At 45.1% G+C, this 17,479-nt stretch overlaps 1 protein-coding gene across 2 annotated transcripts in view; it reads left to right on the forward strand.

The window, feature by feature from the left end:
• The window catches only part of MYO1E (myosin IE), a 202,140-nt gene extending 184,661 nt beyond the window's left edge, over positions 1–17,479 (forward strand). For both annotated transcript variants that reach the window (XM_079914344.1, XM_079914345.1), the window contains exons 27-28: positions 11,792–11,961; positions 16,398–17,479. In XM_079914344.1, coding sequence (XP_079770470.1) covers positions 11,792–11,961; positions 16,398–16,474 — 247 coding nt within the window. In that variant the 3' untranslated portion in view covers positions 16,475–17,479. The remainder of the gene's footprint in view (positions 1–11,791; positions 11,962–16,397) is intronic.

Raw genomic sequence — 17,479 nt, forward strand, 5'->3', positions numbered from 1 at the left:
CGCATGATTCTCAAGGTTGGTTTTCCACCCACCTGTGTTGTCATCCAGCCCCAAGGCTGTGAAGCCCTCGGTTGCCATTTTCTAAAAGTACAGGCAAGTTGATCCCACACACTTCATTCCCCAGAGAGGCCTTATCTCGGAAACATCACAAGAGGGGTCCCCTTCCACCCTGAGATCTGATCGCTCTGTGACCTTTTTTGCTCTCTGGGATGGTTGAGGAATAATGGGGGTTTCGATTTATATCTGTGCCTGAAGTTGCGTAAACACAACAGCTCAAAGAGTCATTAGATACATAAAGAATACCATCCCAGCATTCTATAGATGCAGATGTTTGGTTATGAGGACAAATCTTCAGGGCTTTAAAATGAGACCCTCTCTGCCTTTCTATAACAGAAAATGAAGAGGGGAAGAAAAGAAACCAAGGCTTTTTAGTTGAAGGAAGTAAAGATTCCTGGAACTCTGTGTAGATATTCAGAGTTATCAGTGTAGGAAGTGGGTTTGCTGGGTCCTGTGGAGTCACCAGGCATATCACTAGGGCCAACTGCAAGACAAGTGAGTGAACTCTGCTGGGGGGTAGATTTTGGCACCAGTAAACAAAAGAACATTCCAGTAGCCCAAAGATGAACTACCCTAGGATGTAAGGAGCACCTTGTCCCTGGAAGTATTCAGGGACAGGCTGGATGGAAATCACCAGGCTGGAGTATTATAGAGCGATGGTGTCACACACCAGATAAGGATGAGAATCCTGTTTCAGCCCCTGTTACCTGTCTAATATTGGACCTGCTCCTAACCCTCTTTGAGTTTCATTTTGTTTATCTGTACACTGAGGTAATGCCACCAAGCTTGCAGGGTTGCTGGGGGTGGGGGGACGACTAGAGAAAATCTGCATAAGACACCTACCATGGTTCCAGGCATGTAGGAGGCTACTCAGTCAGCTGTAGCTCGATGACGATGATGGTGGTGATGAAGCAATTGTTATCTCGTGGTGGATGAGCTCGTGACTTTTGAGGAATCTTCCGACTCTGCATGATTCTCAGTAGTTCTCTCTGCCTAACCCGATCGTGGGGTTACTGCAGCCCACTCTTCCCCTCCCTCCTGCCCACCTCCGTTTTCTATTCTCACCGTATCTATAGAATAAAGAACTTTCAAGTGTGATCAGGAGACTTGTGTACAAAATAGGGCAGTGCCGGGTGAGAGGCAACAGCTCCTTCCTCTGGGCGGGCAGCCACCCATTCACCTCCAGGCCTTCTCAAAGACCGCAGAGCTCTTAGCAACTTTTCCGGACGTCACCAGGTTCTTTCCTGGTGTTCCTTTTCCCCTAGCAAGTCTTACCTCCTTTGGGCTACAGAGAGGAAAGCACCTTGGTTTTATACAAATGGCATCAGTAGAGTGGCTGCCACTTTCTATTAGATCCCCTCTGTGCTCCCCCAACTCTTGCATAAGTAGCTCTGTCCCACCAGTTTTAATGATCATGGTTTACCTGATTGGCTTGGTCTAAAGAGGAAGTTCTCCTACTTTAATGTACACCAGACTCACCTGGAGAACCTCCTGGCCCACTTCCAGTATTTCTGATTCGGTAGGACCAGGGTAGGGGCCAAGAATTTACATTTCTACCAAGTTCTGAAAGGATGGTGGTGCTGCTGACCCGGGGAGCACATTTTGAAAACCACTTGTCAAGTCATTTTGATGAAACCAGGGAAGTTTTGTATGAAGGTGAATTGGAAGGGTGCTGTTGAGGCAACTGGAGCCTTACTCCCTAACCCAGGCCTATACTATTCAAATGGACGGAAGAAACTAAAATAATCAGACAAGACTTCCTGGGCCCAGTCTGATTTCCCGAACTAGGCAGGGGATTAAAACCAGTCAGCAAAATGCACCAAATCTCTTAGCTCTGTCTGCTAGCTTCCTACTTGCTTTGGTTTTGGCAAGCAAAACCATCTTTCCAGCCTGCTTTGCAAGTTACAGACTTGCACACCAGCCAGCTGGGAGCATCTGTCAGCCAAAAAGCAGGCATTTAGGAACATTGTGTCTTACCCGAGGCTGCTCCCTTCCAGCCCTCAGCTGCGCTGTTCCCTATTTAAGTCTTATCACACCCTTTGCCACCTTTAGGCCTAAAGATCAGGCATACGTGATGCTATTTTGGCAGTGGCTGTGGGGCTGGAAGGAGAGGGAACCTTCACAGCCGTCTACTAGGCAGTATGATCTTCCTGTATGTAAAACTTGTGTGTAAAACTCGTATGAGGCACACTGAGTCCTGTAGCTACAAGAATCCCAGCCAGCCTCCTCTTTGTACACTTAAATCTGCTGTGATGCAGATATTCCTTAAGAAATCATACTCTGATCAAAAGGCTGAGCTTTTTCTTTGTATTTATTTTCTAAAACACATAAAGTCAAAGTTAAAATAATTTCTAATGTGGCCAGAGACTTTAGACGAGCATTTCAGGGGCCTCGTGGTTACCTACATTCAACGGTTCTTCTTTGCCAAGAAAACATGAATTGCATTTATTCCGTGGGACGTTGCTGGAGCAAACAGGGACCTTTGGGGTCCCGAGCTTGTACCTTTCCACAGAGACGGAAGTTCCTGTTTACATTACAGTCCCAAACAGTGCCCTTGAATTTACCAACCTATAAAAGGGAGATTACCACCAAGTCTCCTTGGACTTTCAACTCCTGGGTTCATCTTTCCCTCTCCCACCCTCAGTGCACTTTTCTTTACGGACATATTTAGCATAAGCAGTCATCTCTTTTGGATCGTGCAATGTGGATAAAATCAAATGGTGTAATTAGCACCTCAAGTTAATTCAGGAACGTCTTTGTCAGTTTATTTCGGGTTCAGTCGGTTTGGGTTTTATGCTTTTTGGGTTTTTTGTGTTTGCTTTTGGAGAGAACATGAAGCCTTCACTAAATTAATTACCACCCCAGCTGGATTCTTTACCCTTGCCATGCCATGTTTGTTGTCATCATCATTATTACCATTGACCAGGAAAACTAAGACGTAGAAGGAATCATAATCTTGTAGTCCCTTAACATACCTTTTGAACAGTCTGATTCAGGTTCACGATCTTCCTGAGTCTCAGGGAAAGAGAACAGGTAAAGCAAGAATCCGTATAAATAGTTCACTCATCAGCCTTTGCTCTGGCTTCACAGCAACACTTGATTTGCCAATCAAGTGTGCTTTATATTTTCCCTCCTATGACTGAGATGTACATAATCTACCTCCAGTTCATTACTGGAGGCATTAAAACCCAGACTGGAAATGTTTTTTTCTGTTGGCCTTTTTAATCCTGTGGTCCATTTCATGGGAGGACAACTTCAGGAAATTTCAAGGTACTCCAGAGATTAATCCAACTAGAAGTTGGAGAAACAGAAAAATATTGAAAGTGCTCAGCGGTAGGGCTTCTGGCCATGCCACAAAAGAAGGATCGATAGAAAAATTTAAATGCTGCCTGTGTGTCTCTTGACAGGATTCTCCTAATGGAGCCATATTTTTCAAGGAGCTTAAAATTTCCAACAAGTGTCCAACAGCAATATTTCTTAACCCATAATCTGCAGGAGCAGCAGCCATACCCTGGCCCAGGCAGACACGAAGCTTAGGAATTCCTGGCATCCGTTCCCAAATTTCCAGTCATGTTTATAGATTCAACCTTTTGGAACACAGCACATTTTAAAGAGCCAGTGAAATAAAATGCCATTATTTTCCTTCTTGGAATTTCAAGACATAAATTTCACATCTGCAGAACAAAGACATGATATTTGAAAGCTTAATCCCAGCTCACCCTGTCATAGATGAGGCATACCCGGGTGTCCCAGAGGTGTGGAGACTGCAGAGAAGTTCACAGAAGGTGGAGAAGGTGGCCTGGCCATGTGCAGAGAGCACAGATTCACACTTGCAAGGACTGGGTATGAGTCCCGGGTCATTTGTTCCTTCCTTCATTGATTCATGCATTGAATATTTACTGAACCATGTGCCTGCTGTGTGCCACGTGCCGGCCACATGGATTGTTTCACTAATTACCAGCTGACACCCTCGTGTACGTCACTTAATCCTCCTACACCTTGGTTTCCTCACCTATACTGTATAATAGAGCTAATAATCAGAAATGTAAAACCCAATCGGGGTGTCAGGAAGGTTAAATAAGGGCTTTGTAAACTATGAAGCACAATGCAACTTGAAAGTTTATTTATATTTATTTTATGACTGTTATTCATGTGGTTTGGTCTTGCAGGGAAATATTAATATTCTACCAGGATTGAGAAGTGGGTGTCCCCTGGCCCAGTGGCTTTACCCTCAAGAGCTCAAACCTCTGGCCTGCATAGAGCTCTAGACGCCATGAGGGGCTAAGCTTCAGGCATTGCTGGCTTTAATGGGGGGGCGGGGGGGAATGGGCAGCCTAGCGAAGCCAAGACAAGGGGACGAGTCAGGGAGACACCCTCTCCCCGTCCCGCTTCCCTGACACACACACATCTAATAGCCATGCCTGCTCTCTGTGGGCTCAGAGCAACAGCAGAACAGAGAGCTGAGAGGTAATATTGCAACAGACACTAGCTGCATTTCAATAACTAAATAAAGTCCAAAACTCCTTCTCCTGCTTTACTATTCCACAGTCTTTTTCTAGTTAAACCTCGTTTGCTCCAATCACTATAACAACCTACATCCCAGGAACAGAGCGAATGAACAATACCTGACTTTACAGCGCTTTGTTGTCATTGATGTCACTTGGCGTTTTGTGTTCTTGTGGGCTTCTGGCCTCTTGAGAGACTAGGCAGCTGTCCACGAGGGCTCAGAGGTCGGTCGGCATCCCGATGTCTCAGGGCGAAGGCACCACTTGGTCTTCCCAGGCACTAAAACGGGGCTTTTCTAGCAGTGCAGGTTTTCACAAAGCAAACTGGGTATAATGTGCTTGATTACTCAGGAAACTTTGTGGTGTGGGTTATAATGTGACTGCATTAGATGTTTAATTCCCTACTCAGAAAAAGACCTGCTGTAAAAGCAAGGTGCTGTAGCCAAGCTTCTTCATGTTTTTCTCTTCTTAATGAAGAATAGACACAATAAAGTGGTAAATGTGTACAATCCCTTGGTATCCACGGGGGATTGGTTCACACACACACACACACACACACACACACACGCACGCCAGATAGAAAAATCCGTTCATGCTCAAGTCCCTTATATAATATGGCATAGTATTTGCATATAACCTATGCACATCCTCCTGTGTACTATAAATCATCTCTAGGTTACTTATAATACTGAATACAATGTAAATGTTAGGTAAACAGTTGCCCTGCCCAGCAAATTCTACTTTTGCTTTTTAGAGCTTTCTGGAATTCTTTTTCTGAATATTTTCCAATCTCGGTTAAATCTGTATCTGGGATGCAGAACCCATGGATGTGAAGGGCCAACTGTACAGATTACCCTGAAAACGACGGGTCACATAGTAACAGGAAAACTAAATTACACTGTGCCAGAGTTACATATAATGAAACAGCTGGATTTGCTCTGTGATGCAGAGTTTTATAACTGTATACCAGTGGCAGTAGGAAAAATAACTTTGTCTTTGTGAGTCTGAAATTCTTACTCCTGCCCCCATTATCCCAATGAAATAGTTGCTTTTATAACAGTTTTCAATCTTGTGAGGTTTATTTGGAATACAAATATCATAAAATGTAAGCACTACAAAAATTATCTAAATCCTGCATATCCATTACAAAATAAATCTAGGCAAAGCACTTTTAGATGAGTGAAAGTGAGTTATCATGAGGGTGGTGGAGGGACAGCAAGTGGTGTGCTGTGAACGGCTAGCTCTCTGGGGATGAAAAGGCGAGAGCTGTAACATTTGTCAGTTTCTGCTCACTGTGGCCGATTTCAAGCTACCAGGGTGACTACCCCTGGTCCCAGAGCTGGGGGGAGATGTACAGTCTCCCACTGTCCTACTGTGTTCCCACCACAGGTAGGCAGCAGATGTTAATAACTTCAAGAGCATGGAGAGATGTAAAATGTGGTAAGATAATTAGGTAGGGTCAGATTATGAGTATTTGTTGCCTTTGCTTTTAATATAATTTATTCAGTTAAATGTGTTCAATTTCATCTTTAATAATGACTCTGTTTAACAACTGACCACAAAACTCCTGAAAGCGTAACAACCCTCTCTCACAGGCTGGGCTGAGCCAGTTCCTGCTCCCTGGGCACGGGGATCTTGTTTGCTGTGTAAGAAAATCTCAATCCCTTTTTCATGGCTGTAAGTGGAGTCAACCAGCACCTAAACGACCTTGATAATTTCTGGCAGCTGGTAGAAAGCCATCCTCTCTCCTCATTATTGACTGCACAGGATCGCCACCTAGTGGTGGAAGGGGATTGTCTGGGTTGAAGGAAGGCTGAGTCTGTCGAACAGAGCTGGGAAAATGGCTGTTCTCGCAGACCAATTCCTGTGGTGCTTTCCAGATCCACAGTATGGTGAATGGAGAGAGTGATCGCCCCATCGGGGCAGGCTTCCTGTGTCCCATGGTACACCTGACCGTAGGGATCTTGTTGCGAGCACTCTGTAAAGCCTTCTTAGAATTAGAAGAAGGGCCTGGGCCGTTGCCGGAATTCCCTCTTTTTACCCCGTGAAGACACTGATCCCTAAACAGGTGAAGTGATGGCCCCAAGTCACATGCCAGCCGGTGTCAGAACTGGGCCTCAAACCCAGTGCACTGACTCTGACTCTTAAGCCACTGTCCCTTCTGCTACTCCCTCAGAACATGCAGATTGAGGCCACACAGTCTTCCTGGGCCTGGCGCCAGGTCCAGGGTCTACAGTGGTGAGAACAGCCACCCGCATGGAATCTACTGCCCTGCCAGGGAGTCAGCTGGTACAGGCCCCTGTCCCACTGCATTGATCCCCTGCTCTTAGCAGGTGCAGGCTACCAGAGGATGCTGCCCGGGGTGAAACAAGACCCAAAGGCTGAGCAGGAGTTAGCAGCGGTGGCCAGGGGGTGGGGAGCATGGCCAGACCATGGGGCCAGAAAGGTCAGTGTGGCTGGAGCTCTGGGAGCCTGCTGCGTATGCATCGTGCCATCCCCTGATGAAGCCAGCAAGAAATTCCAGGAACCTAGGTCAGTCATTTCGCGGGAATTGTTGTGAGATTAAATGAGGCAACATCTGAAAATGCCCAGCACGGTACCTTGCGCAGAGCTCCAGGCAGGGGTTCCCAGACCACGCCCCCTCTGTCAACACTCACAAGAAGAGAGGACATGCTTGGATGTGAGAATGAGGCAGGAGTGACCAGTGAGAAGGAGGGCTTTGCTGTAACTGGCTCACTTTGCGAAGGTGCTGCCCTACTGGAGCAGTTGTACCCTTTCCTGGTTACAGAGGACATTTAAAAAGGAAAAAGCCAGACAGTGGTTACCTCGGGATTGCCTAAGCAGCCCCTTTCCTGATGCAAAATGCAGAGCTGTTCTCCACCTCCACGTCCATTCCCCATCAAACACAGTCCCCCAGTCCACACTCTGCTCCCCAGCAAACAACGCCCCATCTCGAAGCTACCTGGAATCTCCCCTCTCCCAACTGTGGAGTGCTCTGAGCCCCATTCAGCCAAGGGATAAATGACCAGATGACTTTACACTGCATGGTAGCAGTTGTCCAGGGACAATCAAGCCAGCTGTTGCCAAGAGTTTACTGTACATGGGAACCCAAATCCCCCAGTAATCGCTGAGGTTTTACTTTGATTGGTTTTACTGAGGAAGTAGGCTCTGCTGCCTTAGGATCAAAGACCGTGAAGCGGCTGTGTTCACACAGGTGTTTAAATGGTCCCCTCACCTCCATCCTCTCCTCCACTATGTCCCGGATCCTGGGTGGGACACTCAGCAGCTGCTTGCGTACAAGCTGGCTGAGCTCACTCTGGGTATCAGGAGTGCACTTCAGAGCCCAAAGAGGCCCATGCGATTTACTTTCTTTTTTTTAAAGCAGCTTTTTTGAGATATAATTTACATACCATAAAATCAACCCATTCAAATTACAATACGGTTCAACAGGGACTTCCCTCGCGGTCCAGTGGTTAAGGCCCTGCACTTCCACTGCAGGGGGCACGAGTTCGATCTCGTGTTGGGGAACTAAGATCCCACGTGCCTGGTGGCACGGCCAAAAAAAAGTACAATTCGACAGCTTTTAGTATAGTCACAGAGTTGTGCAACCATCATCATAATCTAACTTAGGAAGATTTTCGTTATCCCAAAAAGAACCCTTCTTCCCCTTAGCAGTCATTCCCCCATCCCCCAGCCCTAGGCAACCACTAATCTACTTTCTGTCAGTATAGATAAGCCTTTTCCGGACACTTCATATAAATAGGATCATCCTTCTTTTGTTAACTTTACTCCTAAGTATTATATTCTTTGTGTATCATAAATGAAATTGTTTTCTCAATTGCATTTCTGAATTGTTCATTGCTAGTGCATTAGAAATAGAGCTGTTTTTTTTTATCATTTATATTTTGGCTGTGTTGGGTCTTCGTTGCTGCACATGGGCTTTCTCTAGTTGGAGCGAGTGGAGGCTACTCTTGGTTGTGGTGCACGGGCTTCTCATTGCACTGGCTTCTCCTTGTTGCGGAGCATGGGCTCTAGGCGCGCAGGCTTCAGTAGTTGCAGCACACAGGCTCAGTAGTTGTGGCATGCAGGCCCTAGAGCACGTGGACTTCAGTAGTTGTGGCGTGTGGGCTCAGTAGTTGTGGCGCACAGGCTTAGTTTCTCCTCAGCATGTGGGATCTTCTCGGACCAGGGATTGAACCCGTGTACCCTGCATTGGCAGGAGGATTCTTAACCACCGTGCCACCAGGGAAGTCGCCAGATAATTTTTATATATTGATCTTGTGTTCTGTAATCTTGCTGAATCTTTTTATTCTAATAGTTTTTTTTTAAAGTGTATTCCTTAGGATTTTCTATGTGCAAGATCATCTCATCTGCAAATAGAGGTATTTTTACTTCTAATCTGTATGACTTTTATTTTCCTTGACTAATGGCTCTGGCTAGAGCTTCCAGTGGGTATTGAACAGAAGTGGTGAGCTAACACCTGTGTTTTGTTCCTGATCTTAGGGGGAAAGTATGTTTGTCACCAGCAAATATGATGTAGGCTAGGAGTATGTGGACGGGGTCCTAACCCCAACCAGGGGTCAGACTTCCATGAAGACAGGTAGGAAGATGCCAGTGTGGCCTGCAGCAGGATGGGAGGCTGGGAGCCAGCACTGCCACAGTGCCAAGAGCAGAGAGGGACTTTGTAGGCCAAGAGCAGAGAGAAGCTGTTAGAAGGATTTTCAGTGGAGGGTGAGGTAAACTAATAAATGCTGAGCTGGGGTGATGTTCAGGGAGCCTCGAAAGGAAGCAACTTTAGTTGCTTTCGTTGCTTCCTTTCGTTGCTTCCTTTCCTCGAAAGGAAGGCAGGAAAGACATGAAGGGGGAGGAACTGGGTGACCTCCATCAAAGATGGAGGCAGATGGGCAGAGGGGCGAGCGGGGAGACTCCCGGGAAGGCTGCAGGCAGGATGGCCCTTGTTTTCAGAGGGTCATCCAGCTTTGCCTCCATGCTAAGAGGCCCCCCTGCCCGAAGAATGCACCTAAGTCCCAACACTCTTGGGCTCCAGACACCCCATCAACCTGTATTCTCCCCTGGACATAAGAGAGGCCAACTCTTCATCTGTGAATATTTGGTGAGTGTATGTGTGTGCACACACGTAAGCCTGCACACACACGTGTGCATATGTGCACGTACCCTCCCAACCCTGTTCCCTGGAACTGCCAGAGTGGAGGCTTCCTCCCTCCCAGGGTGTTCTAATGCACACGCCACAGCCCCAGCCCCTCCTCCATTCCTTGTTACTGGGAAATAGATGACTTCTGGTATCCAGGCTAATGGCTCTTATTAACCAAATGCTGACACATCCCTAATATATAGGTTGCTTAATTAAAAACCTGCTTGTCCAGCCAGCTTTCAGAGAAGCAAGCACTTCCCAAGCAGGGAATGGGGATTTCCAATAGACTAGGAAGGAAATGATGTCATGCTAATGAACTATACAATGCCTTTCCTCTTCGATGAAAGAAAGCGTCTGGTGGGGGTGGGAAGGTGGGGGCGGGGTTGATCTGAGAAGAGTGGAGCCTGAGTTACCTTGGGGTTTGCTCCCTCCTACTCAGGGAACCCCCCACCCCTGCTGGGGACAGCTAGCAGCCAGTAACCCCTCACCCCCAGCCAACCCCCTCGTGATCCGACTTGCTCATCAGCAGCATCTGCTGTCACAGGAGCTCAGCAAGGACAGTGAGGCTCTGGCCTCTTCAGAGCACAGCTCAAAACTGGGTGTGTTTTTTCCTTCCAGAGCTCAAGCCCCAGGAAATACCCTCCCTTTTCCTCCCTCCTCCCACAGGTGTTAACAGGCCCAGCCAGACCTAACAGCCAGCCCCACAACGTTGAGCTCAGCCCAGGCCCTCTTAGAAGAAATCTTAAGTTTCTTTCGTAAGCGAATGAATGTAGGCTTCACTTTGGTTAGTCCTTAAGCTAAGGGGGAGGGGGACTGTTTGCTATATTTCTATTTCCTAAATGCATTCTCTAAATGCTTTTCATGAACATATTTAATAAATGGTTGTTCCAGATATGTTTAAAGATCTCAGTAACTAGGACCAACCTAGAGTTACATGCCTTTGAGACAATGTATGTATGAATGGTGACTGGAGGTTACACAGGTTGTAGAAAGAATACATTTAAAGCTAGAAGACCTGGATTAGGGTCTCAAGTTGGAGATATTTTTGATGATCATGACCAGGGAGAGGAGGTGCTACTGGCATCCCAGGGGTAAAGGCGAGGGATGTTGCTTAACACCCTACAGTGCACAGGACAGCCTCCGCAGCAAAGGATTATCTATCCGCCCAAAGTGTCCATAGTGCTGATGTTGAGAAATTACTTTGGATAAACTTTTGCACAAGAACATTCATAGCAGCATTTTTGTGTAATGAAATTGGAATCATCCCAAATGGTCATCAACAATGGAATGGATAAGTAAATTGTGACCTATTCATGCAATGGAATAGTAAGTATAAAGCAATGAGAATGAATGAATCAAACTACATGCATCAACAGTGTTCATCTCAAAAATGGAGTGAGTGAGGGGATTCCCTGGCAGTCCAGTGGTTAGGACTCAGTGCTTTCAGTGTCGTGGCCCGGGTTCAATCCCTAGTCAGGGAACTAAGATCCCAAGAGCCACACAGTGCGGCTGGAAAAAAAAAATGGAGCAAGTGATAGTAGCATGTGATTCATTTCATATAGTTAAAAAACAGACAAACTAGAAGTATCGTTTAGGGATACTTATGTGCGTGGTAAAACTACAAAGCAAAGCAGAATTATTAATACAAAATGCAAGCTAGGGGTTCATTCTGGGAGGGATTTCAGTTGAGGAGAGGCACCTGCAGGCTTCTATGGTAAAGTTCTGTTTCCACAGTTGAGGGAGGGGGATAGGTACATGACTATTTATTATCATTTAGATGTATAAATATGTTTTATAAACTTTGGTAGGAATATGTGTCTTTTTCACATTTCCTTCTATGCTGGGGACACAGCAACAGAGGCTAATGTTTATGAAGAGCTAGCTACATGCTTTTGCAATGACCTTGTCAGGGAGGGTGCTTTACTCTCCGGGAAAGTTTAGGAAGTGACATGTCCATCTAAGGATAGGGCTGGACTTGAACTTGAGCTGGCCAGTGCTGGCCCCATGCTCCAAACTACCATGTGGTGCTGCTGCCTCCTGTTGGGTCCCTTCTCACCTGCCTCCACTCTTTCCACAGGGTCCGGAGACAAACAACCAGCCGGCCTCCCCCAGCAGGGGGCAGACCCAAGCCCCAGCCCAAGCCCAAGCCTCAGGTGCCACAGTGCAAGGCTCTGTATGCCTATGATGCTCAGGACACAGACGAACTCAGCTTCAATGCCAATGACATTATCGATATTATCAAAGAAGGTAAGTGCATGGCTGGCTGGGACAGCCTCCAAAAAGCATATGGTTATATTTCTATAAAATCTAGTATAAATGTGAAAGGAATTTATGGGCTCCTCTCACTGAAACTTGCAGAGGTAGGTCAGGTTTCAGGCTGATCAAGACTCCAGCTTCATTTTTAAAAAACACTTCTTTCAGCTCTGCCCTCTTCTTTGTATCTGTTCCCTCCTCAGGCTGTTTTTCCTCATGGTAGCAAAAAGGCTGCATCAGTTCCAGGCCAACAGATCAAACCATCTCTGAAATCCGCTTTACCTCTGAAACTTCTCTTAGCCATTGGACAAAAGTCCCAGCTATCCCTCAGATTGGACCAAACTGGTCATGTGCCCATCCCTGAATCAATCTCTGTAGCAAGGCAAAGGCTGTACCCCAAGTGGGTTAGACCTGGCAGGGACTGCCCGAGGTAACGGGAGTTAGGCCTCTCCCACCCAGATTTCATGGCTTCCTCCTAATGAAGGTAGATGGAATGGAAGCTAGGGAGACAACTTGTAACATCTATTATAAAAGTGGTCTGTGGGCTTGGCTGAATACTTTATTAATTTGGTAAAGATAAGTTAGAATATAATATACATATAAGCAAACATTATTCCTTATGGAAGCATTAAAAAACAAAGATGACTCTTAATTTAGGATGTTAGAAAAAGCCCCATGAATGACATGGCATTTGCGGTGAGGGATGGGAAGACTGACGGAGAGAGGAGCCATGGAGGCCAGAAAGAGTGGGTCCTTTTAGGAAAATGAGCCGACACTCAACCCAGGTGCAGAACCCCTGAGGAGATGTCATGGGGGATGAGATGAAGCCAGAGTGGCCTGGTCCTAGAGGCCCTGGGTGTCAGGCTCAAGACAAGTTGTCAGGAGAGAGTAGAGCCATCCAAGGTGTATGAGCAGAGCAAGGACAACCTGAGTGGACAGTGGTCCATGGCAGGGCTAGCTTTCGGGAAGAGGTAGCCAAGGGCAGTTCTAGGAATCACCTGGGCTCACTCCCAGGAGAATTCCAGGTCCCCAGACCAACCTCCTTCTAAATGTTCTCTGGGTGCTCTTTTTATCTCCTTTAGCCATCTGGTTTTCTACAGGTGTTAATATTTTAAGTCATTTAGTATCCTTCAAAAGTTGGAATAAAAAAAGTATTGAAATAAACTCTTAGTAATACAAACAGGATTTTTATCACCAGCTTTGTTCAGCAAAAATATGGGAAGTGACCTAATATCCAGTGATGGGGATTAGTTTAATAAGCTTTGCTATATCCCTTCAGTGAACTTTGATCCAAAAATTTTTATGTTAAAGATAATGATGCAAAAGTATATACATTATTGAAATGGAAAAATCTTCATGGAGAAAAGGAAAAGGTTAGGTTAGCGACTGTGGACTAGTCTCATTTTTGTAAAAATATAAAACACATGGAATAGAAAAATGTTTTCTAAAAAGACATTTTTAAAAATAGAAAATGTTAAAGTGGTCTCCTTAAGTGTTGAACTTTAAGTATTACTTTCTTTTCACTTCTCAATATTTTCAAAATTTTCTAGAAATAACGTACTGGATATAATTAAAACATATATTTGTGTAAAATGTAGAGTCCTAAAAGTTATCAAAACATGCTATAAATTATTGCTGTAATTTAAACAGTGTGGTGTGAGTGCAGGAATTGACATAGATACAAAGGATAGAATAGCATTCAGAAGCAGACCCTTGTTTGCATAGGTATTTAATAGATGATAAATGTGGCATTTGAAATCAGGGGAAAGGATAGACAATTACTTTCCATTTTGAAAGGAAAATAAAGTTTGATCTCTGCCTCATAAACAAAATAAATATCAGATAAATTAAAGATCTAAAACTATATAATTAAATTACAAAAGTCTTAGAAGGAAACCTAGAATATTAATCTTTGGGTGAGAAAAATCTTCCTATGGAAGATGTCAAACTCAAAAACCATACGGGATTTAACCTCATAAAAAGGCTAAATTGGGCTTCCCTGGTGGCGCAGTGGTTGAGAGTCCACCTGCCGATGCAGGGGACACAGGTTCATGCCCCGGTCCGGGAAGATCCCACATGCCGTGGAGCGGCTGGGCCCGTGAGCCATGGCCGCTGAGCCTGCGCGTCCGGAGCCTGTGCTCCGCAATGGGAGAGACCACAACAGCGAGAGGCCCACGTACCGCAAAAAAAAAAAAAAGGCTAAATTAAAACCTATATGGTGAATAGCACTGGGAGCAAAGTTAAATTATGGAAAACAGACTAGGCAAAAATGTTTTACATATATAAATAGCTCTTCTATGTAAATAATACAAATAATCCAGCCCAAAAGTGGACAAAGGCTATTGAGGCAATCAGTGCAGAGCAGAGCCTCCTTAACCATCAGGGAAGTGCAAAGCAAAGCATTTCACCTGTGATATCAGCAAAGATTAAAATATGAGAGGGACTTCCCTGGCGGTCCAGTGGTTAGGAGTCAGCGCTTTCACTGCCCGGGCCCCAGGTTCAATCCCTGGTCTGGGAACTAAGATCCTGCAAGCTGCAAGATGAGGCCAAAAAAAAAAAAAAAAAAAAAAGTGAGAGTTCACATTCCCTAATCCAAATCCTTCGAGCTAACTGAGTTTCAGAAATCAGAGATGGGAGCTTTTTTATAGTATGTAACACCCCTTGCGGGTCCCAGGGGAACAGCTTAGATCAGCCTCAGTATTTCTGCTGTGGAACCTAAGCATGCAGTGGAAAGAGACATCATAAACAAGCCCATGTCAGTTCAGGTCAAGTTTTCCCATGAAATGAGTTACAGAAAACTTAATTTTCAGAACTTTCTGGATTTTGTCATTGCAAATAAAGTGTAGAGTGTAATATCTTTGGTTAGTCAGGGAAATAGGTACCTCCTTTCACTACTGCTGGAATAGACTTTGGGGAAGGAAATTTAACAGTATTTATCAAAATTGTAAAATTCCCATATCAAAATGATTACTTTGGATTTATATATTAACCCCTTCCCCCAAGATAAGTCCCAAATAAATTAATACTTACATGCATAAAAGAAACATAAAAGTCCTAGAAGTAAGTATAGAAGAGTTTTCTTTTTTAATACTGTCGGTGTGGGAAAGGATTTCTAAAAGTGATAGAAAACTAAGAAGCTGTAAAATCATCATCTGATTCAACTGCTCAAATATTAAAACGTCATAAAAATTTAATTAAAATTGGAAGAGGGGTATTTGTAACTCATGTGACAGATTCACTAGTATATAAAGAACTCCTAATCAACAAGATAAGAGACCAGCAACCAATAGAAAAATAGGCAAATGGTATGAACAGTGGCATATAAGCAGCTATAGAATACAGAAGCTCTTTATATACAGATATGAAATGATCTGTAGTATGTATTATTAAGGTTTAAAAAGTACAGAACATGTAGGATGCTATCACTTGTATACAAAAGAGGTTTTTTTGTTTGTTTGTTTGAATAAATGCCTTTATAGACATGAAATATCTCTGGAAGAAAGTGCAAGAAATAGGTAATACTGCTTGCCCTCAAAGAAGGGATCTGGGTAGCTGTTTTCACTGTTTATCCTTTTGTACTTTTGCAAGTACACATGAAAGTATTACCTATTACAAAAAATAAATTAGATTTTCTTACAAAGGATACTAGAAGGTGCATATTCTTTGATCCAAGAGTCTATCCTATAGAACTACTTGCATGTGGGCATAAAGACATTTTTTGCATGAACAATGAAAAATTGGGGAACAAATGTCCATCAATAAGGGAATGTTATATAAAATTTGGTATGCAGTGCAGCTGTTTAAAAAATGAGTCATGGAAAGATTATTGAGTACTGAAAAGCAAGATGCAGAATAGTAAGGTATAGAATGGCCTGTTTAAAATGAATGTGTGTGTTTATAATCACAGAAAAATACATACCAAATTACTGCTGAAGGGACTGGGATTAAGCTGGGAAGTAATTACGGTGAAGTGTTGCAGATCACTTCTCCCAGAAAGGCTGTGAGGTGGAGTGAGGAGTGTGAAAGATGCAGTGGGGGAATAGCCACTGTGAAAGAAAAGGGGGGAAGCAGGGTTAGAGCCATCTTACCACAAGGTGACCTCACAGTCTGCTGGGGCAGCAGCTGCTCCAGAGCTGGGACTGCTCGCAGGGGAGGCTGGAAGGCTTAGGCCCCGAGAGAAGCAATGTCTCAAAGGCAGGGCAGATCCCACAGGGCCGAGAGCTGGAGACTGGCAGCAAAACCTCACATCTGGGCAGCGGGTTCTTCTGGAACGGGGCCTGAGTGGCACATCTGCATGTCTAATTTTCATTAAAATTAAGAAGGGAAAGAACATCCCCTTTGCCCGTGGGATGCACCCACACGAGCAGAGTGCATCTGGCCTGGGCAGAAAGCCTTGCTCACTGTCACCTCCACCATCTGTGTCCCTGCAGATCCTTCTGGCTGGTGGACCGGGCGGCTACGAGGCAAGCAGGGCCTGTTCCCCAACAACTACGTGACCAAGATCTGAGGCGCACAGACTCTGATGCACAGGATGAAGGAACTTCAGGCACAGACAGGGGAGGGGACATTTGGGGGCTCTCCTTCTGATCCATAGCGAGCAATTGCTTCTGCAAGGCCTGGAGCTATTCTGGCATCTTGCCCATGGAGGACTTCCAAAAGCTGGGCTGGGGACAGGGAGTGTCACTCCATAAATGATCCTAAAAGGTAGCCTATTCACAGGAACCCCAGAGGGCAAACCAAGCACCCACTCAGATTTATTTATTCTATTTAAACCTGGTGAGAGGACAGGTGAGGTCCACTCAGACCTTGCTGACTCTAACAAAATAGCACCTGCTCACTCACCAGGCCCAGGGAATGGCTGTACGCAGCCACTGACAAGTGCCTTTAGTTGAAGAGCACATTTCTTTCATCCCTCTTTTCATTACCTGATGTACACATTCCTCGGCCACCTTCCCTCAGGGAAGACCCACTCTCTGCAGGTGGGGCTTGGCGTGAGCAGGCACTTCCCGTGCAAATGTCAAGGGCCCGCTGAGCCCGCAGGTGCAGTGGGTGCTGGTTTACACGTTGCTGGGCTGCAGGGGCTGAGGCTGGGCTGCCGGCCAGGCTTTCTCTGGGTCTTCAGTTGGAATGTGGCTGGCCCATGTTGGTTTTTGTGTTTAATGCTGTACCTATTACAAGAAGGATCTTTTTCGAGCTGTACATTTATAAAAACAGATCATATACTGTATATATAAAAAATCTCAAGATGATAGAAACATGTATGAATGTACTAAGTAGTATTCCACTGTACTTATTCATAAGATAGGATTTATTACAAAACTCACACCAGGTACTTACAGTTGTGCACTACTCCTTTTCAACTATAGAATCAGTGTTACTGCTTTCTAGCTCAATCCCTGCAAACCCTTCCCAACCCTCTCCTGTAGGTAATTTTCCCCTGCTGGCCCCCAACCCTGTGTCTCCTCCCCCTACCTCCTAAATAAATAAAGGAATCAGTGAACCACCTTGTTCT

Source organism: Stenella coeruleoalba (genome assembly GCF_951394435.1).
Source record: "Stenella coeruleoalba genome assembly, chromosome: 2".
NCBI classification, from domain to species: domain Eukaryota; kingdom Metazoa; phylum Chordata; class Mammalia; order Artiodactyla; family Delphinidae; genus Stenella; species Stenella coeruleoalba.